We start from the raw sequence: 20,026 nt of genomic DNA, 5'->3' as shown, positions 1-20,026 counted from the left end.
TAATGTACGGATATCGACAGATGTTGCCGATTAATAGTTTATTTTCCGCACTTCTCAGGAAATGTTTGTCGCGTACAGTGCATTGTTTCTGCACCTGTTATCTATACTCGAGAAAAATCGGCATTGTCTCTTAACGTTCCACATAGTAAACTTTTTAAGCTGTAGACTGTGCGCAATACGTTCCTCTATTATTCAACTCAATAAATTGATACGCAGTCTACAACAATACCGGTCAGAACCGGTCAACGAGACAAAGCATAATCATAATGGTTGTGAAAACAAAGCAGAGGTGTAACAGTACATCTTATCGGCTTAGATAAACAATTAACACGGATTTGTCCCTGAAAGATCGATAGATTAACCACTTTTACCTCCTAGTGGTCGCTTAATACAAGATTCGGACATCAAAATACACACAAATCAGCGGTCGCTGGTCGCGTAAGACAAAAGTCGCTTAATACAATATCATTATATAGCGAAAAAGCTCCGTGGGATTTCATAATGGTCGCATAAGACAAAGGTCACTTAATACAAGTGGTCGCATCCACAAGATTGACTGTAGTTTTAATTGTATCATCATTATACTTGGTCACAATGTTTGAGGGCTTAAAATGTCGGCAAAGTGTCATAGCAAGCTAGATTGTATGAAACACTTATGCTTTATGACACTTTTATGCTTTATGACACTTTAATGAGCTGAAATTTGACTCCTTAAATTGACAGCTCTCTAACTCTTATAGTTTAAATCTGATTATCATCCAATTTTATCAATGTAAACCAGACCTTAAAGTAGGGTATTTTGTGAACAGTTTGAACTCCTGTTTTGTTTGTTGCATTTTGCAAGGTTGATGTTAAGCATTGTTCATCGTGCTGTTTGCTTTCTTCAATACAGCATTATAAGTGGTAATTGTTATTCATAGTGGAACCAATCTTTTCCAGGCGATACGTTGGAAAACGAAAGGATATACGACCAGATCCAAGGATCGTAACATTCCTGAAAGATCCAGAACTTGGTCTGGGATTGAGACTGGCGGGGGGAAATGCCACAGGGATATTTATAGCCTCAGTCCAGCCAAACACAGCAGCAGAAATTGAAGGCCTTTCAGAGGGTGACCAAATTATCAAGGTAATGCGGGACAATTCTTGCACCTAATAGACAATTACAGAGACGTCAATCACATGACCAACACTTTTGGAAACCCAGGCATACTGCCGTTGCTTAAAGTATCATTCCAGATAAGCCTGTGCAGTTCACACAGGCTAATCAGAGACAACACTTTAATGGATTTTTTTATTTAAAAGAATTCTCTGCTGAATAAATTCCCAGTCAAAGCAAAAACGGTCATCCCAGATAAGCATGTGCAGACAGCACAGGCTAATCTGGAAGGATACTTTACGCACAGTCATCAAGTCTGGTTTTCCCAGAAACTGGCTCATGTTTAAGTATCAATTTTTTCCCATCATCTTACTTTTAATTCACTTGTTTGGCACTTCTATAGTTTATGCAAAAATCGTGTGCATTTCCTATTTGGTTAATTATTCTAACTTAAGATGAATGGACATCAATCATTCAACTTAAGCTTTGCCTCCGTAGCTCAGTGGATAAGGCGCTTGCGTTTAAATCAAGAGGTCCCGAGTTTGATCCCGGGTCGGGGCACATACATGCCAGTCATGTTTCAGCGGAATGCTGACTGACTAATAAAGGCTTAGCCTGGCATTAAGACGTTTAAAAAAACAAAACAAACTTAAGCTGGGAAGAGTTTAAACTCTTCTTTTCACAACTGTCTATAGTGCCATCTGAATTGGCAAGTTCTTTGAAAAAAAATTAGTGTTTTATTGTTCAAAACAAAAGAGAAAAAGCATTGGTGTCCCAAACACCTTATAGGCTGAAATGTAAGTAGGTGATAGAAAGTTTTTGTGGGGAACTAACCTTCATCAGAGTGATAAATGCACACATATAAATACATTTTTCACTATTAGGTAGGTTAGTTCCCCATAAAACCTTTCTTTCACACAACAGATGCAACCTTGTTTATAATTTCAGGCCAACAACAAAGACATTGTTGTTTACAGTTGCAATCTTGTTTATAATTTCAGGCCAACACTAAGGAAATAGTTGGGTTAACACGAGAGGAGGCTGTAATGAGTCTGACCAGTCTACAGGGAACCGTGTCCTTGGAAGTCCAATATAAGAAAGAAGGTAACACTAGATCTCAAGAATTAGATTGTTCATTTAGGACCTATGTTACACTCCAGTAACTTTCATTATTAGTGTACTGCTCTGTTTCGGGGCATGATGCACCCATAATTAAGATAAATAAAAAGTCTGATTTATTTTATTTATTATCAAGAACGATTAAGTTTTCACCAGCATTATACAGGGTCTCATTTTTCCTTCTTTTCATCAGTTTTCCTCCTTTTAAGTACCAAACCAATTTTACTAATAGTGTTATGCTTTGACCAAATCTGTTTAAAAAATGTAGAGTTAAGGTTAATTGTGTAAAGATTATAGGATGTTTTCCTTCCCTGAGGTGATTCCAAAATCTCATTTCCAAATAATACTGCTTAAAAATAGTGACGTTGGATTAATGAATGTTTGTTATGGTGTAAATGAATCCAAATATTTTTGTTCTTTTAATGGGTTCATGTTTAAGATGTAAATAATAGCATATGTCAATAAAATCAAATTAAGTTATTCCAATGTCTTGGATAAACAATTTTATATGAACAGAGAAGCGTAGTGAATAATATTTTTGCTTGTTGACAAAGTTTGCAACATTTATAGAAATCAGACGGTACAATGCTTTAATATTTCTCAACATTTATAGATATAAGACTGCACAATACTCTAATATTTCTCAAACATAACATTTTTCAAACAATTATAATCTCAGAACTTGATCGGATCATGTCAAGCCAAGAAGCGGGCGACTCTTTCTACATTCGCACACACTTCAACCATGAACAGTTGGAGCCAGGGGAGCTTTCCTTCGTACAGGGAGACATCTTCCACATTAAAGGTATGTTTGGCACTCGTTCTGAGAAACCAGGGTTCAATGCATGTGCACAAAGTGTCATCCCAGATTAGCCTGTTCAGTCTGCACGGGCTAATCTGGGACAACACTTTGCTTTCATGGTATTTTTTGTTTTAAGGAGGACTTTTCGTAGCAAAAATCCAGTTCATGCGGAAAGTGTTGGTCCCTGATTAGCCCGTGCAGACTGCACAGGCTTATCTGGAATGGCACTTTAAGCACATGCATTAGGCACAGTTTTTCTAGAACCCGGTTTATATGACCAGCAGTGTGATTTTCCCGCCTGTTAAATGCCAAGACAACCAGGTGACTAGCTCAGTTGATTGAGCACTGGACAATATACCTAGCAATTGCCTGTTCGATTACTGGGCATTTTGTTTGGTGATTGGTTATAAAATTATTGCTACAGCCATTACCCCTTACCATTGATTAAAGTAGGGAAGTTGTCAGAAATTTGCAGAAGTATGTGCATTGAGTACTGGTAAGCAAGCTAACCCAGGAAATGTGCTACCGCGGCAGTGGGTTAAATGACCGCTTAGATATGACTGAAATACTGTTGAAAATGATGATAAATAAAACTAATTCAAAAGAAATTATTCAGTTCATACTAACATCAGTTCAAATGAAAGATAAAAATGTTCATTTTAACTGAAAGCTTCTCTAGAAAAATATTTGTTTGACACTAATGCTTGTGGATTGTTATGGGTGCTCTGAACCATGAAATCATATATTAAACAAACATTAACATCTTTAGTTTCATCTCAGACTTTATTGCATACACAATCCACACATGTACTATACATGGAATATAAACGATTGAACAAAGCCACACTATTTTTGTCAATGAAGAACAGTGAATCCATCCATTTTGTGAGAAATACATAATTATTTGATAAGGGCTTTGTATGAGTGTAATTGCACATTTCAGACACCCTGGTATGACTGTAATTGCTTATTTCAGACACCCTGGTATGACTGTAATTGCATATTTCAGACACCCTGGTATGACTGTAATTTCACATTTCAGACACCCTGGTATGACTGTAATTGCACATTTCAGACACCCTGGTATGACTGTAATTGCACATTTCAGACACCCTGGTATGACTGTAATTGCACATTTCAGACACCCTGATATGATTGTAATTGCACATTTCAGACACCCTGATATGATTGTAATTGCACATTTCAGACACCCTATTTCGAGGAGTTGTTGGCTCTTGGTTGGCTGTCAGGATGGGCAGAAACAATCAGGAGACACAGAAGGGGATCATTCCAAACAAGAACAGGTGGGTTCAGTATCTTAATGAGCCACTCTCTGGGAAAAGGGGGCTTAATGCATGTGCGTAAAGTGTCATCCCAGATAACTTATTAGCCTGTGAAGTCCACACAGGCTAATCAGGGACAACTCTTTCGGCTTCAGCCTTTTTTGGATATTAGCTAAGAAGAGTCTATGAAAGTGTCGTCGTTAGGTTGTGGCTCTTATGTTTTGCAAAAAATGTAGTTTTATAGTGATAACATTTGCCTTAGGCTTTGGTCCATTGCAATTTGGAGATGCCTGGCAGGCCATTATTTTGCAGGGGCAATTATTGGTGTTTTCTAATTTTTATTTGTGAGCGTTAGGCAATTTTGCAAATCAGTATGGGTTTAACTAGGCTAGGAACCGTAACCCGTGACTGCTTGTGTGGAAAACTGCAGTAAAATTAAGCAGACGACGAATGCTAAAAGGGTCTGCTCTAACCACCGCATCTGCCTGTTAATAGTTCCCACTGGTACATTACATAGTGTGTAAGTATTCAAAAGTATTTAACAGCTTGTAAGACCATGTTGACTAGTCTAGTGTTTATCATTGAAATCTGTATATATTGGCTGCTTTCAGGGAAAATGGGGCTTAATGCATGTCAAATAAGATTAGCCTGTGCGCACTGATTAGCTGTATCAATGATTTGAAAAAACAACAACATCTCAACCTGTGCTTTAAGACACACTCTTTATAAATTTGCATTGGTTGTGGTCATTTCCAACTTGCAATATAAAAAGCTATAAAAGCTAGTTTTGAAAACTGAGTTGCGTCTAAGATTATACAACAGCAAACAAATTCAGTGCCTTCAGCGCTTTGATTAAATATGTCATTGAGTTGGGTAAGTGTGAATATATTACATCATCTTTTGCTCGATTTTAAAAATCATGAGGGAAAACATAAAAAACAATTTAAAAATGTGTCATTTCATCCAACTAAACACTGAGTCATTTTACAGGGCAGAGCAGTTGGCTATTTCGAGTCAGTGCCGAGGGGAAGATGATAAAGATAACTCGCCTTCAAAAAGAAGTGGCCTTTTTAAGCGCAAAGTTGCTCGACGATCAAAGTCTTTGAGCAAGGACCACTGGGAGGACGTCATATTCTGTGGGTTTTTCCTGTGTTCTATTTATAGAAGCTCAAAGAATCTTATTTTAGAAACATGCACTGTCCTTTTTTCATTTTTTTTCATAGTTCGAGACAAAAACATAAACAATTATTCCTAATGCGCTGATGTTTTCTAGGTTCTATTTTAAGAATTAAAATATCAATTTTAGTGCATGTTTTTAAAAGTAACTTTTCATTTACTATTATGTTTAAAAAAAAAAATCTAATAAAAAAATGTGCTAAATGATCTTTACTTCACTGTTATTTTCTCTCTCCTCTTTGCCATTCTGTTGTTAACAAAATTTTAAAGTAACTGATCCAATGAACTCTGTCTTCCATGTAAACTTTTTCAAAATTTAAACATTTTGGTCGATGAGACATGACAAAAAAAAATTGCGGATGACCTTATTATATTTGTTGATTTGTTGAGGGCATAATTATATGTGTTTATATCCTTGTAGTTACTAGACATACAAAGCTGAAATTTTGCAATATTCATAAGAAGTATGCTAATTTATGACAGTATGTAATTACAGTTTTTACATGTCATTGATTTTATTGTTGTTGCAATCTGAAATTAAAAAAGCCTTACATTCCGTTCACGCCCTTATTAATTTTCATTCTTTCTAATAAGTCTTTGTTAATATAATTCTTTATTACTAATGTCTCTACACTTTGAATGATTTTCTGAAGTACTATATTTTTCCTTTTGTTTGAATATATTTCTTTAGCCGATCCAACTGGTAAGATATTAGACCCTGCCCCCTTTTTATTCAACGGATATTGATAAGCCAATCACACTTCTCTCGCTATAACCTTGCATTTATTCGCATTTCTTCAACCAGCTTTGAATTTTGTAATGTAGGTTTCTATTTGATTGACCTTTTCAAGAAGTAGTTATTACATTAATACCTTAGCTTGCACGATTCTACTTGTTAACAGATGTTATACTTTACGTGTGTTTCTTACAGAGTGTCTACATCAATTTATAAAATTTAGTGCAAAACATATTGCTGTCCATGAAATGTTTACTTTAGTACACTCGTAGTATAATTATTTTGATGCGCTGTGTTATGGAAAAAAAACTGCAAAAATACACAAATGGAACTATACCTTGGCAATCTTAGAAAGCTCTTTAACAAAGGTTTTTAAAATGTGTAGGATTTATATGAAACCTTGCTAATCCTTCATTTTCATGATTGAAAGTATGTTTTCCGCAGCATGACTACTGATTTAATTTATTTTGAGACATGAAGCTGAGTTTGCTTTGTATTTTTAATTAATCATATGTAAGTTTTATGGAGAACTGTAATTGCATTTTATGAATAAGTGAATCTGCATGCATATGTCTAGGTATATGTATTTTTTGTTAGATTTTTCTTGTATATGTGTATTTTATTGATAGTTTTAACAGCTGTATGCATTATAAAACTTACATGTAGTTTGATACTTGCTAACCGAAGTCTTTGTTGTTTTCTTTCACAAGTAGATGTATATTTTTTGGAACTGAAGAATTTTTTCCATAACATGTTAACACTGGTTTGTTAACTAAGTTTTTAAGAAGAGAAATATTTGAGTTTATTTAAAAAATATGTGTGGAATACAGGCAAAGGTATCTTTTAATATCTGAAATGTTAACAAATTCATTTTTCTTGGTCATCTGCTTTTAAACCAAAGATATATAACTAATCATATGATAAGACAAACAAATGTTTACTTTTATAATTGTCTATTTCAGCACATTTACAGACAAAGTTTCCTGCATATGAAAGGGTCTTACTTAGAGATTGTAAGTCTTATTCAAAACTATTTTACTTAAACTGAGAATACAGAACACTGTATTTTATCATATAGCCATTCCAATGAACACCAGTCCTTTGTTAATAAATTCAAAGTTTATCTAATCTCTACTATGATATAAGAACCTTTTAATGCACATGAAAAGAAACAAATAGCTATTAATCTTACCAAGCATGAAGTAATTTCCTATCGTCTTTGTAGGTGGTTTTGTTCGCCCAGTTGTCATTTTCGGCCCCCTTGCTGACGTAGCAAGGGAGAAAATTCTGAAAGATTTTCCTGACAAATTTCAGTCACCACGTAAGTGTCTTATAATTGAGTTAATGAAACGATTTGTGTTACTTCATACCTTTTGTTTATTGATAAAAGCACACACTTATACATGTATAAGGAGCTTACATTTTGATACTGTATAATTGCATAAATCATGGATATTAGCTCAAGAAAAGTTCAGTCTTATTCAATTTTTGAAAGGCAATTGGTGTAAACATTAAAAAAAATGTGTGTTCTTGTTCAATACAAAAAGTGTTGGACTTATGATTGACTGAAATGTTTAAAACATATCTTAACCCATTCATGCCTAGCGTCCTAAAAAAAGGACATTGCAAACAGCGTAGACCCAGATGAGACGCCGCATAATGCGGCGTCTCATCTGGGTCTGCGCTGTTTGCTTAAATGAATTTCTTTATGGAATATTCTAAATATAGAAATAAATATACTTGACACCCCTAATTTTGGAAATAAATTGATCCAACTTAGAAGGATGGGAGATTCCACTGGGCATAAATGGGTTAATACTTGTACTTGCCTGCCTTTGGTCATGTCATGTTTATTCCCCAAAAATTATGGATCATTTACATTGCAAGATTGTCAAGTTTTAGTCATATTACCATAATTTTTAAAGAATACTTTTTAGTGAGAACTATTAACAACTAGTTCATTAATAATGCCTTGTTCTATTTTCATGTGAATCACTTAGATATGCTTGTATGTTTATAAAAGCAACACAAACTGGGAAATCTATCTCTACACGGGTAATCAGACAATTTGAAAACCGTTGTACAATTTTAACTACAGGATAAACTCACCAAGACTAGTGTGTAATTGAATGTTCAGCACAATTGCGGTTAACCTGCATTGTTGCTGATTGGCAAACTTTCTCAGAAAAGAAGAGTACTTGGGGTTATTGTCCCCTTCCGGTTTGACCGGAGGGGACTTATGGTTTGCAGTCTGTGAGTCTGTCTGTCTGTCTGTCACACTTTTCTGGGTCCTGCGAAACTTAAAAAGTTCTTCATATTTGTTCATGAAACTTTAAGCATGGTCAGATGGCAATATGGAGATTATGCACGTCACATCAAGAATTCTGGTTGCTATGGCAACAAATATAAAAAAAATAATCTGACAATGGTGGAGCCGGTAGGGGACATATATTGCTTGGCAATAGTCTTGTTAACTACGTATTTATAACAAAGTTCCCTTGCTCAAACAAGCATTTTTTGTAGAGAGTGAACATCGTGGGGAAGACCAGAAAAAGGGTAGAACAGGAATCATCCGACTGGGTGCCATCAAAGACGTGATTAACAGGGTGGGTAGTTGATTCAGTCATTTACTGAGCGGTCAGAGCAGTCTGGAAAAATTGGGCTAAATGCATGTGCCTAAGGTGTCGTCCCAGGTTAGCCTTCGCAGTGCATACAGGCATCAGGGATGACACTTTTCTGCTTGTTTTGAATTTTGCGTGTAAAGGGCACTCTCTTTGAAACAAAAATACAGTTTATACGGAAAGTGTTGTCCCAGATTAGCCTGTGCAGATTGCACAGTCTAATCTGAGAAGACTCTATGTGCACATGCTTTAATCCACCCTTTTACTAGATATGCTAGTGTAACCTTCTGATGTATACCAGTTGAGTTACTTGTGTGAAATCCAATTTTGCGAGAGGCAGTGTAAAAAACCCTATTTTATATCACACTAGAGATCTGAACGTTATTTGATCAAATTGTGTAAATTAAGGGCTAATGATTTCGTACGTGTTTCCACCCAACTTGTATTTATACCTTTTAAGACAGCAAGTTCACTGAATACCTGTATGACTAAGCTACCATAAGCACTACCTCTCCAAATCAGATTTAACCACCCCGAAGTTAATTTTTTAAATTATGAAGAACCATAAAGCAAGTTTCTGTGTAAGCATCCTCTTGAATCAAATAAATAGCTTGAAAATCTGTAAAAATTGGATCAGATTTTCATACCAGTCTTTACACTACCTACAAGCCCAAACAGCCCTGGGCTAGTGAAATGTTATTAAGGCTACTTGTCATAAATAATTTATATGGTCTGGCTATAAAACTTTGTAATCTGTTACTATGAAAGCATTAGTTATTCAGGCTAAAGGTTTTATTATATTACTGTGAAGACCGTTATACTTAATGAAAAATTCTGTAACTCAAAACATATAGTTGAAGAATTGATTTTAAAGGCTCATGCACCTTTTAAATTCTTTATTTTTAGAGAAAGCATTGCATGCTAGATATCACGCCACACAACGTAGATCGGCTGAACTTCGCGCAATTCTACCCGATTGTTGTCTTCCTGAAGGCTGACTGCAAAACCACGGTGAAAGAGTTGAGAGCAAAGTGGGCCAAAGGATCAAGCAAAAACCCAAAGAAACTCTATGAGCACAGTATCAAATTGGACAAGTTTTACCAGCATTTGTTCACTGGTAAGCTAACTATGAAATCAGGTGTGGATTTCTAAAAATTTATTAAGCCATCTAGTTTTGACGGTTGTTAGTTGTTTTGTACTTAACATTTATAAGTTCAAATTTAAGTTACGATTACATTTCTATTTATAGCAACAGTTACCCACAATACAACTGAGACCTGGTATAGGAAGCTGGTAGAAATGGTCGATCTTCAGCAGCAGCAGCAAATTTGGATGTCAGAGAAAAAGGTTTCGCAAGTCTTGAATTTTTTTTTATTGTCAACTATTACAAGTCCTATAACATGTGGTTGTTCCGGCTCTGTAAATCTGTATTATGATAAATTCTGATTTCTAGGGTGCTACTTGTGACTGTTTATTGATCAATTATGATTGTCCATAAATAATTATGTTGTAAGAATAGCATGCATGCACATGACCAATCCTGACAAAACCCCTTAAAAAAATCTTAATATATGTGTCTTGTTCTGTTAAAGCTGGGCATAATGCATGTGCGTAAAGTGTCGTCCCAGATTAGCCTTTGCAGTCCGCATTTGCTAATCAGGGATGACGCTTTCCACTTAAATGGTAATTTTGGTTTAAAGAAAGTCCCTTTTTACCGAAAATCTATCTAGTTTAAGCGGAAAGTGTCATCCCTGATTAGCCTGTGCGGACTGCACAGGCTAATCTGGGACGACACTTTACGCACATGCATTATGCCCAGTTTTCTCAGAACAAGACACATATGTATCGGTCCAAAATGTTCCTGTACATCAGTGATTCGGTAAACTGTACGGCATTATAAATTATTCACAGAATATATCCACAGACTACCATTGACACAAATATTACTGATAATGCAATAGTTTCACAGTTTCACAACATTTCAGCAACAAACCTAATATGAAAATTTGAATAAGTCCCTACAAAAACATTTATTTTATTCATTTACAGCCAGAGGAAGACATCTCAGACGACTACCTGTTCCCGCTGAGCAATCGCCTCTCATTCTCGGGATCTCATGGTGACGCCAGCGACAACGATGTAAGACACGCCTTTGATGACATGGACGCCTTACCCGCACAGCGAAAGCGGCAACTAGTCCGGTCGTCGTCTGATCCCAGCGTGAACACGATGGACCGGGTACCGGGAATACCACCGTACCCAGATCCCCCACGTTACCAACGGCAACCAAAGGTTTGCATAAGCTAAAGTTTTCATTGTTAACACTAAGTTTGATGATTTCCTCCCTTTCATTGTCAAACTCATTTTACAATTAGTTATTAATTTTTATGGATATATGTACAAATAAAGAGTTTGGATGAACTCTGTAAGCATTTACCTCCCCTAAGGTGGTATATCAATTGCACCCCTGGTTTTGAGTGTTTTGTATGATGCAGAGAAAACTGTGGTTAATTTATCGATTAATAAATATATGTAAATGCTGATTTAAGTTAAATTTATGGTTGATTAGTTTCTAGTTGACTCAAAATAAGGTATGCTTGATTAAAAAGTATATGATTGATTTAATATGTGTTTCAAGTATATTCAGGATAAATTCATTTTTGAAAACATTTATTAATTCAGCACAAAACGTTAATATTTGCCAGTGATTTAAAGGGTTAAAAATATCAAAAGCCGGCATGGTGTTGTGGTAGCAAGTAAGCTTTGCCCTCTATAGGTCCTGAGTTGGATCCTCAAGGCAGACACATTTATTTTATCCTCTCATTATTATTATTTAAAACTATTGTAAATTATACAGTTTTTTATGCCCCCGAATCGAATGATCGGGGGTATATTGTTTTTGGCCTGTCTGACATTGTATGTGTCTGTGTGTGTGTGTGTCCCAAAACTTTAACCTTGGTCATAACTTTGCAATATTGAAGATAGCAACTTGATATTTGGCATGCATGTGTATCTCATGGAGCTGCACATTTTTAGTGATGAAAGGTCAAGGTCATCCTTCAAGGTCAAAGGTAAAAATAATAATAATAAATTCAAAGCGGCGCATAAGGGGACAAACACATCTCTTGTTTAGTACTTAAATTTAATTTTTCCATATTAGGAAAATATATAATATTAGTTTTTATGACTTTTTTCCTCTTTCAGTTGTCCACTGATGGGAATCAAAATTATCAGGATATTGCCTATGATGGTAAGATAAGTGATATTTCTTAATTAACTTATTCGTTATCTTTCTCACACAGTCCACATGTTAAGCCCTTCCCCCATATAAAGCAAAGTAAAAATGGCTTTTGCATCCAGCATAAAACCATAAGAGCCTGTGAGTAACCCGCAGTCTGTTCAGGTTTTATGATGTTTGCTGCTCATCAGTAACTTAGGGTTGGAAATGAAGCCTTAAAACTTTAATTTAGTAAGAAATGTATTTTATTAAATTTAACTTTCAAAGAGACTACAAATGCATCAAAATACGCATGTAAGTGTTAAAGAGATCAAATTGTTAACAATTAATGGATATACATTAAAAACTGTGTTTGGTAGATCATAAATTGTATAACCACTCTTGATAAGGCTAAAACAAAATAATGGTGTGGTTACGGTTACCCGACCGAGCCTTATATTTTGCTGCGACCCTACAATATTTTATTCAAAATTAAAAGCCAAAAGAAAAAAAAAGGCGGTAAAATTCAAACTGTACCGGAGGAACGGTTTTTAGCCACATCGACTTTTTTTAACGGAGTGCGATTTTTACGCGCGCACCGTTAATCTCATCAGTGAGGCGCTTAACATATTAAATGCATAGAGCGTCTGCGACGCAATGAAGAAAACATCTCCTTCGTTGATTTTGTTTAATGTTTTACGGACAAAGTGCGTAAAATGCTCTGACAAACACATGGTTTAAATTATTTTTTTTATCCAATATTGGAACCTACTAATTTTTCTGTGTTTTTCGGCAGAATAATTAAGAATTGGGGATATTAAAACACCAAATAATTTGAGTTTCTCTTTTAATTGAAATTCATTATGATTGTAATTAAGCCATGTTCTTCAAAGTATTTTCGGGTTTTTATCCATCAAAATTTACAGTATATTTCTCTTTATAAAAAAGTTTTTTGAAGTTTGTTTTTGATATGGATAAAAAGTCAATGCATGGCTACAGCCAAGTTGAAGCCATGAATTGACCATTCATTCTAATCATCAGTTAAAATGGTTTTTGTGCTAGATTGCCTATGTATGTATTGGAAAAAAGCAGTTCAACAAAATAAAAAAATAAAATGTTTTTCCTACCTACCTACCCTTTTTTTTTTGGCACGTAACCTGAACCACAACATTATTTTGTTTTGGCCTAATGGAAAAAATATTTTTAACTTATAGCGTGTTATTCTGATCACATGTTCATTCAAAAACATGATCTTTAAACCAAAAACTAATTTCTATTGCCTAAATAAGTTTCTTAGTCAAGAATGATGACTGTTAATGAGAACAAGAACTACTGACTACTTTTCTTAAAGAAAATAAATTAAACGTGTTAAGTTTAATACTATATACAATTATGAAACCACTACTTCAGATTCGTACACGCAGAGATCTGAAGATCGCTACTACCCGTCTTATTATGCTGATCACAACGATGTTGATCGGCGCCTGAACCGTCACAACATTGATCCCTATGCCACTATCACACCCAGTGAACGACTGCGTGGAAGAATGCCATCGGATCCACAGTGGAGTGACGGGTAAGGATCTGAATTTTGCTCGTCTATTCACCTAATTATCCGAGCTGAACTACTCACCAAAAGGTTTAGCATCATCAGGGCCCATGTAATGCACTGGTAAAGGTTAGCATTCAAAAACTATTTCTACGGAATATATTCAATTGAAACATGACAGGTTTTCAGGGTTATTGTGTAAAGTCTTCCAAGTTCCACTACTCTGGCTAGCAATTTAGCACAATTTTACCCTTTTTTTGTACTTTCATAAGAGCTTACAAATTCTATTGAAATTTCACAGGTATTATGCATTTGTTATTATGTATTGGGATTTTTTTAGCTGGAATCTCATCATAACAATCACATGTCAAAATAGAGTGGCATATAGAACAACTAATATGATCATTCAATGGCATGTACATTAATACAATCATTAAAATGACTGATTAACTATAAATGACAATTTGTGTGATTATTTTTCTATATCAAATGTTGAATATAACAGTCAAGGCTTGTTGAAGTAAATTTCTGATTAAAATGACAAATACATGTGTAACACTTATTTGTGATTTTTTCCTATATCAACTGTTTCAGCTTTGATGACAGACAGCCTCCCCCGCTCCAGGCACATCAGAATGAGGCTGTGTACTCAAAGCCATTACCACGGCAACGCAATCAGCTGTCTCCTGGCAACCAAGGTCATACCGGGGTAAATGAGCCTGGGTCACCTGGTTACGGTCCATCGTCTGGGCAACAGCACCTTCCACCACCCCCGCCCCCACATCAGGTTTGCTGGCATTGACTTTGAAACATTTTTTGAAAGTCATTCTCAAAATGTAGAAACAATAAATATGTGGTATCACTAATGAAATACATTATGATGATTTTGTGGTGGAGAAAATTGATGATGATGATGATGATGATGATGATGATGATGATGATGATGATGATGATGATGATGATGATGATGATGATGATGGCAGTATTGATGATAATAATGATGATTCTTTTGATGATAATGTTAGTGATGATGATCATGCTGATGATGATAATATTCCAGGCATACACTGACAGTTCTTCATACTCTAGCGACTCATTCACTAAATACACGTCCAACCCCGTCAACAAACACGACGACTCAAAACTTCGAGACAAAATGGGTCAGCTGGCGACAAGAAATGCTCGATCAAACGACCCATATAGGTAGGGATAACCATTATATGCTTCCATAATCACTCAAGCCTGAATACCTCCCTTTGGCCACTTTTGTTTATGATCTTTTCTTTACACTCAAGCACGTGCCAGACACCAACCTTGCTGACCTTATTGGCCCAATTGGAATAATTCTTGCTTATGCTTGTATGCTATGCTGTACAAGTGTTTGTTTGTGAATTATTGTAGAATGGTATACATTTGTAGGGATGAAATTTCGCAAAATAACATTTGTTCTTTTTCTTTAATGTTTATTCAATTAAAATACTTGACAAAGTTCTGTTTCTGTTCGCACTAAATCATGAAAATTAAATCCCAACTTAAGTAAACCATTTTGCTGTAAATAATATTATGATGGAAAGCAGAGTTATCTTGATGTTTTAACTATACGTATATTGTGCTTTTGTGCTTTTTGGGGCTAAAAGCAAGGCTTGTTAAATGTTAGCAAATCATAAGGAGTTGAGTGTGGAGTTGAGTGTGGAGCCAATCTATCTTATATACAAGTATTCAGCAGATATGACAAGTTTCACACTCAGATCTTCAGATGTCAATTGGTTCCTTGAACCACGTAAATTTGGAACAACATCAGAAACCTAATATGCTATTGGAAAAAAAAAAATTGGGGTTGAATTGCTCTTATTTTTGCTACTCAGACATTTTGTTATATCTAGCTACTAACCAGTCTTTTAGTTTTTCGATTTATGTGTAGGCGGATACTGTTATACCTACTTTATTTGTGTTACTTTGGTTTTAACTTTATCATTTGTGTATTTGTTGAACAATTGTAGTGTGAATTTTTTATTCCATCCATCATCTTTTTATGAATTTCAACAAGTACCAAATAATTTGTTAACTGAATCTATCTATACTTGTGTAACATCAGGATAACTTGCAATTCATTACCATTATCATTTCTAGTTGAAAATATTACAAATTTCAAGATTCATGAGCAGCCTTTTCTTACAAATAAAAACCATGTTTGGATTATTTGCATCTTTAGTTATAAAATCATAACAAAATGTTGAAAAACTTCGCTTTAAACCTGTTCCCTAAATGCTTAAATAAGTGCATAAATAATAAAACATTGTGACATGATGATCTACTCATATTGCATCTTAACATATATTCGGGTGAAAGTCCTTTGATAAATGAGCATTTTTACTGGACAAACTAATAGAGTTCAACAAACCCTCGCCTGTCTAGCCAGTAGGGGTCAACAAACCCTCACCTGTCTAGCCAAGGGGTCAACAAACCCTCGCCTGTCTAGCCAGTTTAATGAACTAAGGCTTGTGCCCTTGTGTTAAGAAAAAGTTAAACTTGTATGGTATAATTCATAACCCTCCCTTGCATTTGAAAATCCTTAGTATGCATTAATGATTATGTAACCATAGATGATTGAACTTTCTGCCATGAATTATTGATCCTGTGGCACATGCTATAAATCCCATTTAATAGAATAAATATGCCCACACATTGAGAAAATATAAAAAATTTAATGTAGTAAAACCTTCCTGTACCTTGCATGTGAAGTTTGGGTGTTTCCATTTCCATAAAAAAATATAGCCACTTCATGCGCAAATTGGTCTTATTCCATATGCGGTCAGTGTATCTCCAGATCAACGGGTGAATTCACGCAGGCTGGTCGGGAGCTACCTTGTCTTCAATTGATACCATAAAAATTGTGTTACTTGTTAGCTGAAAGAGACACTTATGGCATAAGACCCATTTTGGCATGATAAGGCTCACTAAGTCCCTTCATCATGCATTATTGACCCTGTATCACGCCTTATACAATTCCATATCATGCGTTATCACCAGGTTTACCAGAAGCACGGCAAATAAAGTCACGACAAGCAACATTGACAAGAACAAACTTTCTGATCTTTCCGCAAAGTTCAGGTACGTATGGAAACAATGACAACAACAAAGTGAAAAACAGACAAATGTACTTGGAAATGTCTTAAACCATGGCTCCTTTGAAGGAACGATATGCTATATAGATGAAAAAGAAAATTTATCATATACAGAAAATGTGACGATTCCTACCTTAAAAAAAAAGATATTCAACAAGTTTATGTATTATTCAGTGAAATAATATTAAGGAATGAAAAAAACAACCTAGAAAATATTCATGAGATGTTCTGTTAAAACCCCATATATTCAGAAACTCTGAAGTAACATGCATGTACATATACAGATTCCGACAGGTTCATTTAAAACTATTGTACCCATGTCATGTGAAATTGGTCTCATGCCATATGTTGCCAGCATAGTCTGGCCAGGAGCTACCCTGTTTGCTATGGAGACCAAAAAATTTGTGTGACTTGATAGGGGACAGCTTTTTCGCCAGTCCAGTATGAGGCTCATTTTTTTGGAAGCATTCTACAAAAGTTTTGAAGTAGAAACATTGAGAAATGTATTCTGTATAAAGCCAAGCATTGTCACTCTAAAAAGTCATCATAGAATATATTTTTCAAAATATACATATTTAACACCACTAATAAATCATAATCCATCGGACTACGTTCATATTTAATTAACACAATCATTAGTTATCATGCATCAGTTGTCATGTGGTAAATATTTAGTAGTTGTTTTTTCTTTGTTTCTTTTAGGGTAGTATTTTATTCATGCTTGGACATTACCATAAAATAGATTGTGACATCATCACCATTTTGATGATATCATCAATTCATGTTGGACAATTTTATACTAAAATCAATTTTAGGCAAAATAGAACTACAACAATTAGATGATTGTATGATGTCACAAATTTAATATTATGTCAATCACACTTTAAAGTATAGCTTAAACACATATTTGATGAACTGAACACGCAGCAATATTAATTTTGATTTAAAGTTATATTAAAATATTATATTTGCACAAAAATAATTTATTTTGTTCATGACATAATGGAACTCTTTATGGAAATTTTAAAAATCTCGGTGTATGTTTTTGTATGATTGAAACATATTCTCATAGCTGTATGCAATAATATTTATTGACTGCTGGTTATCTTATAAACTTGGAACATGAGTATAAACATATCTGTCAACATGTGATAGTAAAATTTATTGGAAATCAAGGTTTCTATTGGTGTTTTTAAGTGAAATATATTTACATCTCAGATAGGCACATAATGAATCCATAACAATATTTTTATTGTTGTAACCATAGTGCTGATCATACATGCCATACTTTCTCTGGCCAAAATCGGGACATAAAGTCAAAATAGAACATTTGACCTCATAGAGAGACAACTACATTTGTAAAAAAAATTATTTCAGTCTGTGATGAATGCTTAAGGCAAACCAAGTATTCGTTTGAAATCAAATTTATCCCAACATTTATTATAAACGTGTATTAAATTTCCATAATAATAATTGATACGGATTCAACAACAAAATTTCCTTAATTTTTCTTTTGATGAGGGGGAAAGGTCTCTTTTATTCAGCATGCAATAAATATTACTGTTCCACCTAACTCCCATAATATATCACCAGGAACTAGGAAAAGGTCTCTGAGCAAAAACTGGACAGGGTGCTGTATAGCGGTAATTTAAAAGTATATTAATGGAAAGCAATAAATATAATGGGATATTAGGGAATCTTTTCTATAAATATACGTGACAATGTGTCTTAGCAGTCAATTGTGTATAAATACCAGTGAATACAAACATCTTTTATTGAATTTTTACCCCAAAAGTACAGGCCATGTGAGAACATTGGAAATTGTTCATTTGACTCATTTCTTCTGAATGTATCGTTTTATATAATTATAAATTTTGGAGAAAAGAAATCACCATTCAGGTGTTGACTAGCCAAATAGGCTAGTAATTGCATAGGTGCTGCATCCTGCTATTTTGCTCTAGAGCTTTTCCTATATCAGACTTGCAAATCTGTGTATGTAAGCCCCAAAATCACCTTATGTTTACCCAGTGCTATGCTTTGATTCTGCAAGCCCTCCTTTCCTAACCCCCCGTTAATTTCAGGCCAGAAAACGATAAGCTAAAACTAAGCTCAACAAGTCTGTCAAAGTCACCCCAAGGAGTCAGTGCACCAAACATATCAAAACACCCAGCGACAGAGCCAGACATGATACCTGGAGGTCAAGTGCGTCAAGTTCACATGAACCCTCAGTTTGGGCAAGGTGAAGGTCAAAGGTCAAGGGTCATGGGAAGAAAACAGCCTCCGCCCGTACCAACGAAGACATATAATTTAAAAGAAAGGGGGATTGAACCAGACGAACAAAAACTGCGCCACTATGAAAGTGCTAATTTAAGGTACATTAAGATTAACAATATTCCATGTTATTGAAATATTATTTTTTGATGTATAGTTGTTTCTTGGTTAATCAATAAATTTGGCTGCACAGTATAATAGTATCATCACTAAATGCTTTTTAATAATACAAATTTAAAAGATCTTGTACTTGAGCTGAGTGGTTTTCTGCAATGTTCATGTAATCTATATCTTTGCAGTAACCGAAAAAGAGATTGAGGTACAGTGTACTGAGATCTTGATTCTTTTGATATTAAGGTAATTTAAAGGTAAATGGGTTTCCTTTTTTGCAGAGGGTACGAATACAGAGACGGTAACAATTATTCTGCTTTGCCTGTTCGCAATGACCCTAACGAAAAACACAGAGGGTATCCAAATGATGGGGATGGGTACCCAGTTTTACAAGCGGAACATTACAAATCTGAAGATCCCTATGAGTATGTAGCACCCAGAAGACAAAATCCTGGGAACCAGCAGTTTATAAATAGAAACAGTAGGGAATACCCAGAAAATCAGGGGAATCCCATTACCAATCAAAATTCTAGGACATTTATGAATCAAATTTATATGGATACAGAAGAACTGAAAAGATATAGGCAAGAAAGGGAGCAGCAACAACAACAACAAGAGCAGCAGAGGGGTTATTATAGGTCACCTGAATCTAGGACAAGGTAATTTCATAGGTGTTTGAAGAACATTAGTAAAATTAGAACTGAACAATACTTTTTCAGAAAAGGATAGCTTGGTAGTTATATTTCTTATTAAGATTTTTAGTAGATGCTATAATAGCTATTTCGGTTTGGCATTTTTCATGGATGCCAGTTATATCTTAAAATATTTCTTTGTACATTTAAAATTTATTATGATAATTTATTTACGATTTATCATCTGAAAATAAACTTGCCTTTAACAGCTTAATGCTTGGCGCAATG

The 20,026-nt window shown here is 34.9% G+C and overlaps 1 protein-coding gene across 1 annotated transcript in view; it reads left to right on the top strand.

Moving 5' to 3' along the window:
* LOC127835433 (tight junction protein ZO-1-like) overlaps positions 1-20,026 on the top strand; it is a 105,958-nt gene that overhangs the window by 70,736 nt on the left and 15,196 nt on the right. The window contains exons 13-30 of the mRNA XM_052361861.1: positions 940-1,126; positions 2,098-2,200; positions 2,895-3,020; positions 4,225-4,321; positions 5,291-5,436; positions 7,175-7,225; positions 7,438-7,533; positions 8,736-8,818; positions 9,740-9,950; positions 10,083-10,180; positions 10,883-11,125; positions 12,038-12,083; positions 13,461-13,626; positions 14,194-14,386; positions 14,660-14,802; positions 16,630-16,710; positions 18,806-19,096; positions 19,388-19,765. Of these exons, the coding sequence (XP_052217821.1) occupies positions 940-1,126; positions 2,098-2,200; positions 2,895-3,020; positions 4,225-4,321; positions 5,291-5,436; positions 7,175-7,225; positions 7,438-7,533; positions 8,736-8,818; positions 9,740-9,950; positions 10,083-10,180; positions 10,883-11,125; positions 12,038-12,083; positions 13,461-13,626; positions 14,194-14,386; positions 14,660-14,802; positions 16,630-16,710; positions 18,806-19,096; positions 19,388-19,765 (2,739 nt within the window). The remainder of the gene's footprint in view (positions 1-939; positions 1,127-2,097; positions 2,201-2,894; positions 3,021-4,224; positions 4,322-5,290; positions 5,437-7,174; positions 7,226-7,437; positions 7,534-8,735; positions 8,819-9,739; positions 9,951-10,082; positions 10,181-10,882; positions 11,126-12,037; positions 12,084-13,460; positions 13,627-14,193; positions 14,387-14,659; positions 14,803-16,629; positions 16,711-18,805; positions 19,097-19,387; positions 19,766-20,026) is intronic.

The sequence above is a fragment of the Dreissena polymorpha genome, chromosome 6 (assembly GCF_020536995.1).
Source record: "Dreissena polymorpha isolate Duluth1 chromosome 6, UMN_Dpol_1.0, whole genome shotgun sequence".
In the NCBI taxonomy this organism is placed as follows: domain Eukaryota; kingdom Metazoa; phylum Mollusca; class Bivalvia; order Myida; family Dreissenidae; genus Dreissena; species Dreissena polymorpha.
The sequence above is the reverse complement of the archived record's forward strand: the minus strand, read 5'-3'. Positions and strand labels throughout refer to the sequence as shown.